This window comes from Danio rerio, chromosome 4, assembly GCF_052040795.2.
Source record: "Danio rerio strain M-AB ecotype USA chromosome 4, GRCz13ab, whole genome shotgun sequence".
NCBI lineage: Eukaryota > Metazoa > Chordata > Actinopteri > Cypriniformes > Danionidae > Danio > Danio rerio.
This window is the reverse complement of record NC_141024.2, coordinates 8500617-8518537: the sequence shown is the minus strand read 5'-3', so window position 1 is coordinate 8518537 and position 17921 is coordinate 8500617. Positions and strand designations below refer to the sequence as shown.

Genomic DNA, 17921 nt, shown 5'->3' with positions numbered 1-17921 from the left:
TTTGGATGAGTTATACCATAACCGCTGCTTTTAGATCTGCTGCTACATTATAGTTGGCTGGAAATGGTTAAAACGTTTCTCAGTGACTTTAATTTTGTCTTGTCGAGTACACCAGTTGTGAGTAAAGAGCTACAAGCACAAGAACCCAACGTTTAGTGCCTACCTTTATGTGGTGTAACTTCATAAGCTGTAAAAGTCATCTTATAACCCTTAGAAGGCTGGCATTATCAGTGCCATCCTGCAGTCCCATCGATTTTATACACCTTTTCTTTATCTTTATACCACTTTTATTCTCGTTCTATCCATCAAATCTTTTTATTTTCTGCTGCTCTCTTGCTAATAATGATTCAATTCTTCAGTATTATACCAAGGTAAGGTGATCTACTTCTGGAGCAACTATACTTGTCTGTACCTCCTAGAAGAGAACTTGAAAGACAAGTATACTTGTAGCTTTCTAAGGGTTTCAAAACGCTCCATGTGAAGCCAGTGATAGTGATCTGCCCATTTTAGGAGAAGCTTCCTTGGTTATACAAACAACTCCACATAATTACCCGGCTATTTACTTTTTTAATAACATTTACCCAAGCTACAGAATAATGTAGATTCACATGCATGAAGCCTACTCACTCCCCAGCTAACACCTGATGTCTGTTTGTCGTTTAATCGTGAGATGTGAGGCATACACAAAAAGTGAATGATGACCTGAGCGCATTGCTCAAAGTTCACACTTTGTGTATGAATGGCCAGTAGTTGAAAGTTTCATCTATTTGATTTATTTGATCATGTCTTGACTTGTCTTTTTTTCTTTTTCTTTTCATCTCTCCACCACTGCCATGTCTCTTTCTTTCTCTTGTTTCTCCCATTCTCTCTCTCTCTCTCTCGCCTGCCCCCATATTCCTCTTCATATTCGTAACAGGTTCAAGTCCCCATTCCTCAGTCTACAAGTGGCATGTCTCTGGCTTCCTGCAGCACCCCAGCCGCCTCTGCCTCCCAACAGGTAAGATCTATGTGTCCGGTCAATCAGAATCATCCTTTCCCCTTTCATTAGCGCAAACGGGGATCCGATGTTGATCAAGGCAAATAAACCACTCGCTTTCCTCACACTCCCAAGTTTTGGGCTTTTATTTGAATCTCTCTGGATTCTCTCCTGCGTGTGAAAGCTGTGGACTTCAGAGGTGGCTTTCTCTCACACTGTGTTGTATTTGTTTCTTATAGTATGGAGTTTACTACGTCCAAGCACTCCCTACGCAGGTAGAGAAAAAAAAACAACATTCCTCTCTTTCTCTCTCTCTCTCTCTGCTCATTTTTAGTTTTCTCTCTCCCTTTTTATCACATGTACCTGCACTTTATTTTAACTATAATTTTGTCATTTCATTGTTGCATAATAAGATATTTTTATAATGAGAGTGACTTAAGATCACCCAAGGTAAGTTATATAAGTATATATAGTGACTTAAGATCACCCAAGGTAAGTTATATAAGTATATATAGTGTTATTAGCAGCGGATTTAGCATCATGAACAGTAATTGCGACTTGCTGACGATGATTGAAGACCCTATTTTTGTCGTTCGGTTTGTAAAAGGCCAAATCTAATTTGCAGTAATGCACTTATAATGAAATTCAAAGGGGCAAAACATTCCAGAGGATTTCAAAGCAAACCATGCGAAGCTTGTACTTTGTAAGTGTTAATGGTAACTGTTGAATTTCTGATTGTGTTACCGTGTTTTTCTCCTGCACAACGGTTTGCGCCACATTGATGTGAATAGATATGTTATATTTGTTTTGAAATTAAGGACTTTGTATACAGTATGTAGATTTAATTTACACCTGGTTTGTAGGTAAAGCTAAAATGTACTGTTTCTTAAAGCTTGGCGATTTCCATAACATGCTTTAATATCAAGAGATGAAGAACAGTAAGCGTTTAATGAGGGCTCTCTTATTCTCTTTTTAGGCTCCTGTTCAGCAGCCGGCCTCTCTAGGTCCCACTTCCCAACCCTGTGCCTCGCTACCCCAACAACAAACACCCCAACAGCCTTCCAGCACTGTAGCTCAGAGCATCTCCCAAACGCAAATCACGCCAACACAGGTACAATCAAATGTGATGTATCAAGTGATAAGGGATTGCATATGCTTAGAAATCATATTAAATGCATTTAAAATCACATACTCATTAAAGTATGTAGTATTGGTAATTATAAAAAATGTTCTATGTTTAATGATGATAGTGTTTGAATGATTGTGACAGAGTATAATGATTTGATTAGTATTAATGATTTGTAACAAGAATCATGGACTGATTCTTGTTGCAGATTTGATGAATCCCTTACCCAAAGAGCACCGACCATACACCTGAACTTACCCCAGAGCGCTTTTTGTTTTGTTTTTTCTGAAGTATTAATGATTTGTCTTTGAAATCATTCAAAGTTTGTTAAATTATAATCAAATTCTTTTAATTACTTTTTTGGTATAAAAAACAGCAACATTGTTACACTAAAATACATTTTAGATTTCTTTATATCATGGTTCATTTGTATGGTAGTCTTTTTTGTTTGTTTTATTTAGACTTTTTTCCTCAGATATATTAAACTAGATATAGGTGGGTGGGTAGGAAGAAAGGAAGGAAGGAAGGAATGAATGAATGAATGAATTAATGAAAGAAGGAAGGAAGGGAAGAAAGAAAGAAAGAAAGAAAGAAAGAAAGAAAGAAAGAAAGAAAGAAAGAAAGAAAGAAAGAAAGAAAGAAAGAAAGAAAGAAAGAAAGAAAGAAAGAAAGAAAGAAAGAAAGAAAGAAAGAAAGAAAGAAAGAAAGAAAGAACCAGCGGCATTGCTAGACATAAAGCTCTACTGGGGCACAGCTCCTTAAAAAATATATATTATTATAAAGCAAAAAAAAGTATTATTGTTATTATACAGTTATTATTCAAAATAAATAACAAAAATTAATCCTAAATGTAACTGGAAAACTATCTAAAGACACAACTGGACACAATTCAATAGCATACATAAAAAAGATGTTTTATAGAATTATCTGTTGTGTGTTGTTTTAGACCCGACTCATGGCTGAGAATTAGGTTTATTAAATCTTATCTCCCTGACTCCTCATCCCTCCTTTCATACAAAAAAATCTATCAGGAGCCATGTTTAGTCTAAATAAGATCACCATCATATTATTTGAACTTTGTTTTGTCAACTTGCAAAACTCACTGCGTGCCGACACCTCCGCATAAAAGACTGTTACGCCGGTTTCACAAAGCATGAGCGGCTCAGCTATTTTTTCTGGCATGCATCTTAACAGCCGGGAGCTGAGCAGAGCAGGTGTGGGTATGGTTTTTTTCTGTGCACATGCTCAGTTTGCTTTTTGATTAAACTACATTGCTTTCATCAGCGTTAGTTTGGTTGCACATAGAGAATAACATTTTTATTCTGGGATTACCACTCTTAATAAATACACACTTGCATATAAAGTAAAAATCTAATCTCAGAGCATTTACTGGGGCACTGGCGATTTTTACTGGGGCACGTGCCCCAGTAAATGGGGTCTAGCAATGCCCCTAGATGGATAGATGGATGGATGGATGGATGGATGGATGGATGGATAGATGGATAGACTGAATCTAAAGAGTGAGTTTCTGGTTTACTAGCAACTGCAGTATATACACTTAATATTTCATATATAAATAGGGTGTCCACAGGGTCTTTAAAAGTTTTAAAATATCTAAAATCTTAAAAACTACATTTTAGGCCTTAAAGAATGTAAAAATTTCTGAAATATTCTGTTGTAGGTCTTAAATCTTTTTTAAACAGGTCTTAATTTTACTTTGTTCATGTATTGATACCCAATATGGGTAACATCCATCCAATCACCGACAATCCATCTCAATAAACTTTAAACTTTTTATCAAAATTTGTAGTTTTTAACTCTGTCTAGCGTAATGGTTTAATTATTTTCCTTAAAATAACATTTATTTACAAGTTCTCCATGTTTTTACTGCTGAGGACACTGACCTGGACAGATTGTTGTGCATACATTTAGTTAATTATAGTTTTTCAAACATTGCATCATTTCTCTTTTTTTAAAGAAAGTTTATGTTGAAACAAATGTATGTATACAACTAGAGCTTGCTTCCTTTGACACAATATCAAAAATACTAATGTTTTGTTATTAAATTACTATTATTCTTATTGTATTATAAAATGTATTCAATTCTAAGAATATTTTTGATAGGGCAAATAAAAATCTTTTCCATCTTGGCCATTTGAAAAATTCTTTAGCATTTAGCCCTTTATGAGTTTAAAATTACATTCATAATGGTCTTAAAAATGTCTCAAAAAGTCTTAAATTTACCCCTGATAAAATAATGTGTATAATCTTAATATATTTCTATGCTCTGTCACATTAAACATTAAACTTTGTTAATCATACAGTTTTCATGTTGACTTTGGAAATGAACAATTACTATGAAAGTTTTTCTCACTGCTTTTCTTTCAGCCTTTTAAAACACTGTTCTCTGTGGCCGTCTCTGTATGACGTGCCTCACCAGTGATTGTTTGATCCATGTTTTCTGGCATGTTTCTGCCTGTGTGTTGCATGGACGTGTGGTTCCTTGTTTAGTTCAGAGCAACTGCAGGAAGAAGCGCACCGTATTGTCACATACAAACTGTGATTTATCAGATGTGGATTGAGCTGTTTAGTCACAAATAAATAAATTACGTCTTTTGATGTGGTGTTGGATTAGAATTTTGCTTTAAGTGTGCTGTTGACAATAACAACCTTCAAGCACTTTGGCGAAGTGCCCTTCCTAACTTAATCTAATAACCGTTTGGCATTTAAATTGGAGTTTGTTTTTTGTGTGTGTTTGGCTTGCGGTCGTTGTGATCCCTCGTTCACCCCACGGCATGCTGTTCCCGTCATGTGGTCTGATCTCATGATTGTTTTCCCTGCGGTTTATCAAGGCATCGCTCCCTCTCACACATAAACTGGCCTTGCAGTTTCCATCTCCAGTTGGTGCTTGCACATGTATCTTTCTCGTTCCTCCATCATACCAGCCACTGATCTGACCAAGCTACCCCTCTCCCTCAGCTTTGCAGTCCGGCTCTCTGCGTTCCAACTATAGCAGTCACCCCGTTTCAGCAGCAACCTGTGCCTGAAGCGCTGACGTCCCTGAAAACTGCGCCAGCCACCTCCCCTTCAATGCTGCCACTCCATGTACCCCTATTGGTAACAACACCTGTGCCAACCATCCATGTGGCCACAGTCCCTTCCCCCACCGAACATCCGTGTTTGCCAGCAGACGCCTTGGCGCAGGTACCTGGAAAGGACTCAACTGACCCCAAAAAGCAACAGTGCAGAATCAGATACTTTAGTTTTTATCAGCAGATTTACTGTATTGACATTTCATACTCCTTAGTCTATCCTGAAAGCATTACTGCCTCTAAGCAGCGTCCTCTCTTTTCTTAGCTGTGAAATAAGAGCTGATTTTTTTTTTTTAAGAGAGTGTGATTAAACTGAAGCAGTCATACTTTTCATCTTCTTTGATCTGATTGTTTGTATCTCTTTCTGTTATAATTCCTTTGTTTTTGTCTGCTGTTTTAGACGTCTCACAGTGCATCGCAGACTTTGACAACAGAGCTGTCACAACTCCAAACTCCTGCTGTGGAGAGGTAAGATTCACTATTGTGCAGATCCATGTTATTTAAAGGTGCTGTATGTAAATAACTCTTCTAAAGCATAAAAAATACCATAATATGTTTGCAAATATTTAAGAAACATGCCAAGCGAACATTCTTGTTTTCCTGATAAACAATGCTAAAGTCAGATATTCTGTTTTGAAAATATGTTCGTTATGTGCCGTCTTTATTTGGGTTATTTAACCCACCCAATGCCAGTTTAGCCAATTATATTTAAGCACCACGGGTTGCCTTGGTGGAAAAACAGTGTATTTCATTTATTTAGTCAGAAAGACTCTCAAAGTATACGCCCGTGACCGAAATGTGACCTCCGGTAGACAGTAGCAGACTCCGAAATGAGACGCAGATTCAGTTCCACATGAGGTGCTTATTAATTAGCAAATAATGTGTATTATGAACCTGAACATAAGTAAATTATTGTCCTAACAACACACTACGTGTTGAGATTTGCAGTGGTAGGCTGTTTGGCTGTTTGCACCATATGAATCGCGACAGAAATTTAAATACAGCCATTCAAATGCACAGAATAGTGCACTTACTGCACTCCAACAAAATGGTAAGGTTTCTAATCTATTTAAAACATATTAAACCTCTTTAACATTATTAAATGTACATGCTGAATCATTGATATGTGTTGACTTACACTGAGTCACAGTTCTAAAGTTCAATTTCAAACGGTTTATTTTATTTTCAAGATCTGAGGTGAACTATCTGCTGCTGCTTTCAGTAGTATGGCAATAAATGTTAGGTGAATCGGCATTTAAACTCACATTATTAGTACTTAACGCTGAATAAAGCACATGAGATGTACATGAGGTGAACATTGTTAGTCTTCTGTTGAAAAATAGATGCTGTTTCTAATATATCGATTTGAGGTGTTGGTTAGAGCAAAAAGTCCTTAGTATGGAAAATATTCCTTCTGTAACGTCCCATTGCTTTTATTTAGAACACAGTTTAAATCAGGCTTTAGACTCGACAGTCAGGCAAGCTCAGGCACGTGCACACATAGTGCTCAACCTGTGCAGTGCACATGCCCTTTTTAGTGTTGGATATAAAGTGCCCTTCCAAAATGATCAAAAGTGCCCCTGCGATGCGAAACACCCTCCTCCGTCACGCCCTTCAGTACGCGCGCGACAACACCGCCCTTCAGTACGCGCGCGACAACACCGCTCTTGAGTACGCGCGCGACAACACCGCTCTTGAGTACGCGCGCGACAACACCGCTCTTGAGTACGCGCGCGACAACACAGCTGATCAGAACGCGCGTGACAACACCGCTCTTCAGTACGCGCGCGACAACAACACCCCCACCCCCCCACCCTCCCCTTCGGTCTTCAAAAAATTTATCCTGCACATGCCCTTTGGACGGTCTCTGCACGGGCCTGGGCACGCTGTTGATGTTGTCAATCTGGCGACTTGTGTTTTGAACCAGATGTGCAACACCTAGGTCAACCACTGGGTGTCATACTTACATCCTGCACCTATAACGCTTTAACAACAGGGTGTCCGCGGGGTCTTAAAATAATAAAAGTTAATAAATCAATTAAAAAAAAAGTAAGGCCTAAAAAGTAAAAGTAAAAAGAAAAAGTCTTTATATATATATATATATATATATATATATATATATATATATATATATTATCAAGCATTGTCCAAAGTGTTTGACTCCAAAAAAAGCATAAATATATTTATTTACCTCCTAATATTAATAATGGCGTGCTCAATCCATGCGATTGGTTCAGGCCGGGGCGCGTCCGCCCAAGCTTCTCCGTCTAGGTGATGTTATGTAATGTGCGACAAATGCGGGAAGGTGATGTGACGCTCTCCACATGTAGAGAAACCATAGAGCGAAACAGACTGCAAAATAGTGAAAATGTACGTTTGCAAACTCCTGGTATGAGAAAGGCGAGTTTAAACAGTGGCTGAAGCCTGTCACTGAAAACAACCGCTTAATTTATTCTTTCAAGCTCCGTTTCATCCAAGCTTGTCTGAGTTTTGTTGCATGGTTGTGCTCTATTGATTTATTTTCTACAACTGTTTGTTTACAACTGTTTATTAAGTTAAAGGTTTGATTCTGGTTAGAACTTGAGTGGCAACGAGGTCTTAAATATTTTAAAAAATGTCTTTAAATAGGTATTGAAATTACCTTTTGGATCCCTGCATATACCCTGTAGACGAAAGTTATAAATAATGTACAAACAAATTTGACTTATTTTTTGTGCTTCGATAACTTCTTTTTGCTTAAATTTTCTTGTCAGCAGTCATTCTGATGTAGCTTCTGGGCTCAGTGATGGCAATGAGGGCGTAACAGGTGGTAGACATGAGGGTCGTCCTGCCAAAAGACACCAGCGCAGATCGGTGCGCAGCCGTTCACGCAATGAAAAGACCTCGAAGGTCAAGCTCAGTGTGCTTAATGTAAGTCCAGCACCTGTTTTTTTGATATAGTGTGGTTTAAAAAAGATATTAAAAGAAACACTCTTGGTGTTTTTTTTCCTCAGATCTCCAGCATGGGTGACAGAGTTGCAGAGTGTCAATTAGAAACACACAACAGGAAAATGGTGACTTTCAAGTTCGATCTTGATGGTGATAACCCAGAGGAAATTGCACAGATAATGGTAACTTGAAACGCTACCTGTATGTTTTAGTACTGAACAGAGTCTCCGTTTTCCTTTTTTATGTTCACTGCGAGTGTGGCTATAAGCTGATGCTAAGTAAAAACACAGCTCTGTTGCCAAAATACACTTTGAGCTGCTAAAGCTCATTAAGAAAAGGGCCATTGTTTCCTGCATGTCATCTTAGGTACAAAGTGAATTCATTCTTGAAAGCGAGCGCGAATCGTTCATCGATCGGATCCGAGAAGTGATCGAAACAGCTGATGAGAAGGGGGTGGAGAGAGAGCGCAGCCAGGTATGTCATTCTACATGCTCAATTTCTTTTCATAAAATAATTAAATATTAACTATTTACAAAACAGGCAGTTTATGAAACTAGCTACCTCTTGGGATATGTTTAATGTTACATAATGTTTTGTCAGACATACAGGAAGTAGTAGATGAATTTAAATTACAAAAATCATAATAATAGCATGCTAATTTGTGCTTGTGATCAATATCAAACTGTGCACAGATGATAATGTCAAGCTATTATGTCCTTACAGATGGCCAGTGATCATGAGCAGCTTATGCCCACAACATCTGCGCCTCTTGAACACGGTAGAACTTACAATCTCAGTATGTAATAGAAGTTCATGTCCTTTGCAAATAATGCGTCATGACCGAAGTCTTACTTTAATGTTATCTCTCAGGTGTTCCACCTAGTTCAGCTGCACAGGTGGTTCATTCTGCAGGCCGCAGGTTTATCGTGAGTCCAGTGCCTGAATCCAGACTGAAGGATCAGTTCTTTAGCCCATCCCAACCTACAATCCCACTTCATGAAGAACCTGCCCGTGAGTGTAATATGTAAATAATGTTAAAGGTGTGGTTCACCCAATTATAAAAATACAGTTCTGTCATCATTTACTCACCCTACATTTTTACCAAGCCTGCTTGGATTTCCTAATTCTGTCGAACACAATTTTGTTTTAAATATTAATGTATGGATAACAGTAACTTCCAAAGTATTTTTCTTACTATGGATAAACTGCATGATAAGAAAAAAGCAGCTTCCTTCAATATATATATATATAAAATCACTGAAATTTTGTCTTGTAAGTCTTAAATAATTGTAAACTTAATTGTCCTATGTCCTTGTAAAGGTACCTAATCGGGCCATACATCCAGTCACCAACAATCCATCTCAATAGAACTTTTAATAAAAGTCTATTTATAACTACCAATATGGTTTAATTGTCATCCTTACAATAATATTTGTTTAAAAATATGTGTATCTGTATTTAGAAACCATATATTGTGAGGACACCGACCTGTACAGACAGTTGTGCATACATAAGTTTATAAGTTTATTTGTTTTTTTAAGTTGTTGTAAAATGTGAATGCCTACAACAAGGGTTTGTTTTGACTAGGGTTTTGACAATTTACTTATGTTAATGGCTAAGAAAAAACTAAATATCATATAATAAATTATAATATAATATAATTATGCAGGAATAAAGTCCTATATATGTCTGAAATTTCATTTATAATGGTCTTAAAAAGGTCTTTATTTTGACTTTGTGTAATAAAAAATAAATAAATAAATAATTATATATATATATATATATATATATATATATATATATATATATATATATATATATATATTCTCAAATCAATTGACTTTGACAATTAAACTTTAAACTTTTTATTTTAAAAAATGTAGTTTTTAGCTCTATCTAGCGTAATGGTTTAATTAATTTCCTTAAAATAACATTTGTTTAAAAGTTTGTCATGTATTTATTGCTGAGGACGCTTACCTAGACAGATTGTTGTGCATACATTTAGTTTATTATAGTTTTTGGCTTACTTTGACACAATATCTAAAATATTTAATTTTGGTTATTATTAAATTATTATTATTATTTTTATTAAGTATTATTATTATTATTAATATTATTTTATTATTATTATTTTATTATTAAATGTATTAAATTATAATAATTTTTTTAAAGGGCAAATATTTTTTTTTCCATCTGAGCCATTTGAAAAGTTCCTTAATGTTACAAGTTATTTAATTCATACTAGTCTTAAAAATGTCTAAATCATATCATAAGCTTCAAATTCCATTGTGAAATGTTTGTAAACTGGTCCATAACCTAGACTAAATGCAGCATGTTACACAACATAAGCTCAATCTCATTGTTGTCTTGAATTTCTCTTCCCCATCAGCTGTGCCAGTTGCATTGCCTGCCTTGGGGCTCTCTGTGTCTGCGTCTGCTGTCAGCCTGCAGCAGGCGTTCACTGAGATGCGTCAAGCCCACTTTGACCCAGGTCCCAGCACTGCACCCCCTATGCTCCACAACTCCATGCCCCCTCTGCTTCCTGCCACAACACCCTTGCCCTCTAGTGCCACCCCGGTGGTCTCTCCCCCAGTGTCTTCAGAAGTGACCTCTTCGCCATCTCTACCTTCTATAAACCCTCCAGTGTCATCATCTCCTCCTCCAACCATCCCGGTCAATTCCGTAACCTCCCCTCCAGCACAACTCACCCTGCCTCAAAGTCAAGTTGCGCCTGCCGTCATCAGTGTTATTCCCACCCCTTCCACTCTGCCAATGCCAGCGGTGCCAACTGCCACATCCCTTCCACAAACTTCAGTCACCGTACCTTCCAGCACACCAATCGCTCCAATGGGATCAGTGTCCGGAGGCAGTGGAGAACAACCATCCATCCCTGCTACTTCTTCGCCCACTAGCGCTACAATCCAAACGCCACAGCTGGCACCATCCACCATCCCCACCACCACGGCTCAGTCACAAGTGCCCCCTCTCCAGCCGGTGACCACAACCATGCCAGTCGTGCAGCCCACACCAGTGCACAGCCAACCACAGACCACCACCGTGCCCAATCAGAGCCATGCGCATAGTGTTGAATGCGACAGTGACCAGCAGGGCAAGGTTGATGACATCCAGGCTCTAGATAAGAAGCTGCGCTCGCTCTTTATGGACTTGGGCTCCGGTCCCCCATCTGCCCAGTCTGATGTCACATCCGACCCGACGGCGACTCCAAGCGTTCCTGGCACCTCGTCTCCAACCACATGTGCCACCCCCAGCGGGACTCCACTCCCTCCCTCTAGTTTACCCCTGAACTCCTCCACTCAGTCTGCAGGGTCTCCCATGACCTCCATGGGCAATGCCTCCACCCCGGTCGGCTACAGTCAGACCACTCCATCCAAAGCTCCCTTAACACGATTACCGGTGAGTAAACGCTTCATCAAAAAGCCAAAAGGCTGCATGTGTCTGGGTTAAAGGCTGATCTCAAGACACCTGTCAATGTGTATAGGTGTATATGTCATTTTTAGTCACTATTATAAGTATTTCAGAAATAAATTAAGCCTATTTTTTAGGTAGAATTATCATTTATTTCGTTTGTATTGTGACTTTATTTTTGGTAAAATGACACTGACACTTAACAGCGGTGTGATGCACAAAACAGAAACAAAAGTATAAAAATGTTGTTGTAAATACTTGCATTACTTGTTTAATAGTTTTAAATTTCAAATGTTAAATATTTAAATTTTTGTTTAATTAAAAAATAACTTTTCTAGGCAGGATAATTTACATTTATTATTACATTATAGTAAAAATTTACATTTATATCTTTTGACACATTAAATTAAACAAAGTTCAGAAACAATTTGTAAATTATTTTAATTTAAAGATGTACTTTTGTAATAATATTTATTGGTATTATTAATATATATATATATATATATATATATATATATATATATATATATATATATATATATATATATATATATATATATAAATATATTATATATATATATATATATATATATATATATATATATATATATATATATATATATATATATATATATATATATATATATATATATATATATATATATATATTTGGAACAACAGATTAGCATATTTGAACGTTTTCTAGGAATTATTATATTATTATTATTATTATTATTAATTAATTAAATGTATATTTCATCATATATGAACTTTTTCTTAACGACCATTATTATTATTATTATTATTATTATTATTATTATTATTATTATTATTATTATTATTAAAATACATAAATGGAACACCAGATTAGCTTATTTAAACATTTTCTATGAATTATTTTATCATTATTATTATTATTGTTATTATTATTATTATTATTAATAACATTTATATTTGATCATATTTGAACTTTTTCTTAAGGATTATTATTATTATTATTATTATTATTATTATTATTAATATTAATATTAATATGCTTAAAATACATATTTGGAACACCAGATTAGCGTATTTGATCATATTTGAACGTTTTCTAAAGGATTAATATTATTATAATTATTATTAGTATTATATAAGTTTATAACGGTATAAGTTTGTGACGGTATGATAACCTTGGATAAAAATATCATGGTATCAATAGTATTTTGTTTACTGCTCTAAAATAAGTTCTTTTTAAATGTCTTAGTAAAAGACAACACATTTTTTTCCACATTGAACACAACATACTGTATTTTTTTTTTCTTTCTAAATTTTCAATTTACAATTCACATTTATACAATTTTGGAATGGTAAACAGGCTAAGGTTAAGTCATTAAAATAAATCATTGACTTCTGTAAGGTTCATTAGTTTACAAAACACATATTTCCTTACAACACAAAAACCTTTACATACACCTTAGAAACAATATAACAGGATTTTATTTGCAGTTTTAAAACCTTGACTTTTCCAAACCGCAGTAAACCTTCAAACCAGGCATCGTCCCATGCCTTACCTTAGTACACTAATTTTAAAAATAAAATAAAAAATCTATAAACTATATTTGTATTGTATATGTGCACGTCAAGTAAATTATCTCTATTTACTATCTCTATCTCTACTTATTGGTACCAATTAAAACAAACAATTGTCTTGTCTTTAACATCACAGTTTAACCTCCCTCTGTCAAACTACTAACCATTTATAACCTGCATGATTTTATAGTCGATTTCCAATGAGTTTCATGACTGACATAAAGCATGACATTGTAATTCTACCCTTTTCATTATAAGAAAGCTCTAGTCTCAAACGTAGCACTCAGCCTTATGCGGCATGTATAGCTCTAGTTTCCGCCAGCTCTCGTCCTTTACAATGCTTTAGATTCTCTTCCATCTTCATTCATTAGGTGTTGCCTGTCGGCCCAGATCAGGCTGGCACGCCGCCCACAGAGCACCTTCCACCCTTCCCAGGACCTGGTTTAATTCAGGTGCTTTTTTCTTCTTTCTTTCTCTGTCCATCTCTGTATTGTATAGTGGCATTCCTGTAAAACACTTTGAGCATGAGTAGAGATTGGTAATCGCATAAGAATCAATCCTCTGCATGCCGTAGCTTTCCTTTGAGGCCGGTTTGGAGCATGACCTGTGACTCTCATTAACTCTGACTTGCTCTACAACTCTCTGCTGTTGATGAATGGAGTACAAGATGATTTTAGAAAAAGTGTATGAAGCAATTTAAGTGTGTTGTCTTGTGATCTGTGTTTACTGGGATTAAGCTCATTTATTAATGATAGATAATTATTTTTAGTGCTGGGCAAAAATGGGCTACATGCAAAGTTTTTCAGCCGAACTTCCGATTTTTATACGGGTTCTTTTACAGCATCGATGTTGTAATGTAATTAAAATACATTCAGTTAAATAAACTTAAGCATTCATTTAGTTAATCAAGCAAAAACCAGATGATTGGCCATGTTAACTCTAGCGCCATCAGCAGGTGAGCGCAGAAACTCCATTAAAAATACTGGGGTAAAGTAAATTGTCATATTTTAAAGAGATGACAAGGAAAATGGAATTTATTGCAGTGCTTCTTGTCCGGTCTGAGACCCACTTTATATTGTATATGGCGGTGAAGATCAGTGATTTAAAAAAAATAAATAAATCTTAAACGTGGTTGTTTTGTAATGAAAAGATTGGAAGCCGTTGTGCTGGCTGTCTGAAAATTAAAAGTCTGTGCGCATATACCTAATTGATCACAACTAATCGCATACAAAAGGAACTATAGATTGATAGAACGATGGAACGAAACAGATAGATAGATCTATAGATCGATAGAACGATAGATAGATAGATAGATAGATAGATAGATAGATAGATAGATAGATAGATAGATAGATAGATAGATAGATAGATAGATAGATAGATGGATGGATGGATGGATGGATGGATGGATGGATGGATGGATAGATACAGTCATACAGTATGACACATGTTTTTTTTTTTTTTTTTTTTTTTTTTTTATTTGGCTGCGATTAATTGCGATTTAATCTTTGCCCAGCACTAGTTATTTTATTCTAATTAAATGAAAGGTGTTTTCCCCCCTTGCATAAGGTTTTTCAGGTAATTTATTTTACAGTATTTTAATATGATGGGTTTTTGGCATTGCAACTTTTTCTGTTGTTTATTTTTCCCTTGTTTTTAAGAATTGTCCATACTCTTCCACTTTTATAATGAAATCTTGAGAAATTCAAGCTACTTTTTGTTTGTCATTGAGCAATGTTTGTACATTTTTGTTCAGTTTGTTTTATTTTATTAGTATTTTTATTTTAGTTTGTGATTGTCTAAATTGTTTTTATTCATTTTTAATTAGTATTATTTTTATGATTTTTTTATGAAAATGAAACCTATTTACTTGTAAACTAGCAGAAAGTGTTTTATGTATTTAGTTATTATTATTATTATTATCATTATTATCATTATTATTGTTATTACATAAAGTATAAATTATTTTAGTAATGATGCTTTAGACTGTAGGCCTATTTGTTGAATTTAAGTTACATTGCATCTACATGCCATCTTATTCTCATTAGATTATAAGTAGACTGTAAGGTTTAGGGTTGGGGTTAGTGTAAGTTGACATGTGCTTGCAAAGTGTCTTATAGTCAGTTAAATGTCTGTTGAAAGAGCATATCAACAGATATTAAGCAGACAGTCTACTAATACTCCAATGAACCATCAAAATAAAGTGTTACCGACTGTAACAACTTAAATAGGCTCCAATTGAGCAATTAGATTCAAATCCCAAGTGATTAGCCATCATCTTTTAGCATTTTATGAATGAAATTAGATTTTTACGATTTTTATTTAATCAAATTAAGACAGTGGGTGTCATGGGGGTGCAGCGGGTAGCACTGTTCTCCCCGTGTTCAAGTGTGTTTTCCCTGGTTTCCCCCACAGTCCAAAGACAAGCAATACAGGTGAATTTAATAAGATCAATTTGGCTGTAGTGTATGTGTGTGAATACAAAAGTGTAAGGGTGTTTCACAGTGTTGGGTTGCGGCTGGAAGGACATCCACTGCCTAAAACATATGCTGGATAAAGAAAATGAATGAATGAATGAATGGAGACAGTTTGTCATTGTTCCAAATTGAACTTCATTCATTCACATCACACTCCAAGAAAAGACCTTCTTTCTCAAAACAATTTCTGCTAAATGTAAGAGCATTTTTCTAATCCTGTAGATTTGAAGTGATGTTTTTCATCCATCACTTAAAAAAAAAAACAAGTAAAAGTACTGTGATAGCACTCAGCCACAAGCAAACTCATACAAAAGCTTTCAGGAGCCACAGAGCGCGGGCCAATTAAAGGCTTTACTCTACATTTCACAAATATGTTGTGTGCAACATGAAAGGAAAAGCTCAGCTGGGATTAAAAGCATCGGAGTTCTTCCAGGCACTGGTCATCTGACCCTGTACTTACTGTAAAAGATCATCTCATGCAAAAGTTAATTAGATACACAGTTCCCTGTATTGCTGTATTTGTGTGCACTTGCCATAAGTAATAAGTGTTTGTACCGGTCTGCGTGTGTGTGTGTTTCTTGGGGCTAAGTGAATTTGACTAATTGCTGAAATGGATTATTTAGTCCCAGCAGCCCCTGGAGGATCTGGATGCCCAGCTGAGACGGGCACTGAGTCCGGAGACCGTCCCAATCAGCAGTGTCACGCACCAGGTACACGCACACACTGTCGGGGGTCTGGCTGAAAAACACCAGCACACGTGGATTAAGTGGCGGATCTGTCTGATTCTATTTGATGAAGTTGAAGATTCAAAACGCTGACACTGGAATTTTCCATAGACCAAGAAAGAGAGAGGGAGGGAGGGAGGGAGAGAGAGACAGACAGAGAGAGAGAAAAAGAGATCAAATCGCATACAGCAGTAAACCAGAAAGTCACTCTTTAGATTGGATCAATCTCTCCTTCTATCTATTGTTTTATAGTTCCACTCATCCATCCATCTATCTATCTATCTATCTATCTATCTATCTATCTATCTATCTATCTATCTATCTATCTATCTATCTATCTATCTATCTATCTATCTATCTATCTATCTATCTATCTATCTATCTATCTATCTATCAACTGTCTGTCTGTCTGTCTGTCTCTGTCTGTCTGTCTGTCTGACCGTTTTATCTATCTCTAATTATTGTTCTATATATCGTTCTATTGTTATCGTTCCATCTATCATTCTATCTATCATTATCATTCTAGTTTTATCGTTATATTTATCGTTCTATCTTTATTTTTCTATCTTGTTCATTCTATCTATCGTTCTAATTATTATTCTATCGTTATCGTTCTATCTTTATTGTTCGATCGTTATCATTCTATCTATCATTTTATCATTATCGTTCTATCTATCATTCTATTGTTATCTTTCAATCTATCATTTTATCGTTATCATTCTATCTATCATTCTAAAGTTATCGTTCTATCTGTTGTTATCTTTCTATCTATCGTTCCATACTTGTCATTCTATCTATCGTTCTATCGTTATCGTTCTATCTTTATTGTTCTGTTGTTATCGTTCTATCTATCATTCTATTGTTATCGTTCTATCTATAATTCTGTTGTTATTGTTCTAAAGTTATCGTTCTATCTATTGTTATCATTCTATCTATCGTCCTATTGTTGTCTTTCTATCTTTATCATTCTGTCGTTATCGTTCCATCTATATCATTCTATCTTTATTTATCTATCTTTATCGTTCTATCGTTATTGTTCTATCTATCAATATCGTCCTATCTTTATTGTTCCATCGTTATCATTCTATCTATCAATATACAATTTTTAAAGTGTTTTAATGTGTATTATGTATAACACAATTGTGAGTATTCATAAATATACATTTAATTTATTAATTATTAAAAAAATATGAGATATGTTAATTTCCCAGAGATGGGTTGTGGGAGGAAGGGCATCCGCTGCGTAACAACATGCTGAAAAAGTTGGCGATTCATTCCGCTGTGGCGACCCCGGATTAATAAAGAGACTAACCCAAAAAGAAAATGAATGAATGATTGAATAAAATATGTTCAGCTGAATAAATACAAACTGTAGTTTAACTTTGTAGATTGCAGTATATTTAGAAAAATAGTTTTTTTATATATATATTTACTAATTACTAAAAAAAATAATAAAAAAATTATTCAATATTTAACTTTTATCTACATCTGTCTGCTTCTCATCCCTTCTCTTTTCTGCAGTCATCTCTCACCGGGATGCCACCTGGAGGACAGCCAGGTATGTGCTGCCAATTTATACCAAGCAAAAAAAACTAAACC

At 35.4% G+C, this 17921-nt stretch overlaps 1 protein-coding gene across 37 annotated transcripts in view; it reads left to right on the top strand.

The window, feature by feature from the left end:
* Positions 1-17921, top strand: part of wnk1b (WNK lysine deficient protein kinase 1b) — a 109480-nt gene that overhangs the window by 70555 nt on the left and 21004 nt on the right. For 6 of the 37 annotated variants that reach the window (NM_001443030.1, NM_001443040.1, NM_001443041.1 and 3 more), the window contains 14 exon segments: positions 917-997; positions 1216-1251; positions 1953-2087; positions 5082-5306; positions 5595-5662; positions 7948-8104; positions 8188-8304; positions 8489-8596; positions 8846-8918; positions 8993-9133; positions 10512-11536; positions 13492-13572; positions 16221-16307; positions 17844-17880. In NM_001443030.1, coding sequence (NP_001429959.1) covers positions 917-997; positions 1216-1251; positions 1953-2087; positions 5082-5306; positions 5595-5662; positions 7948-8104; positions 8188-8304; positions 8489-8596; positions 8846-8918; positions 8993-9133; positions 10512-11536; positions 13492-13572; positions 16221-16307; positions 17844-17880 — 2371 coding nt within the window. 37 annotated transcript variants of the gene reach the window in all.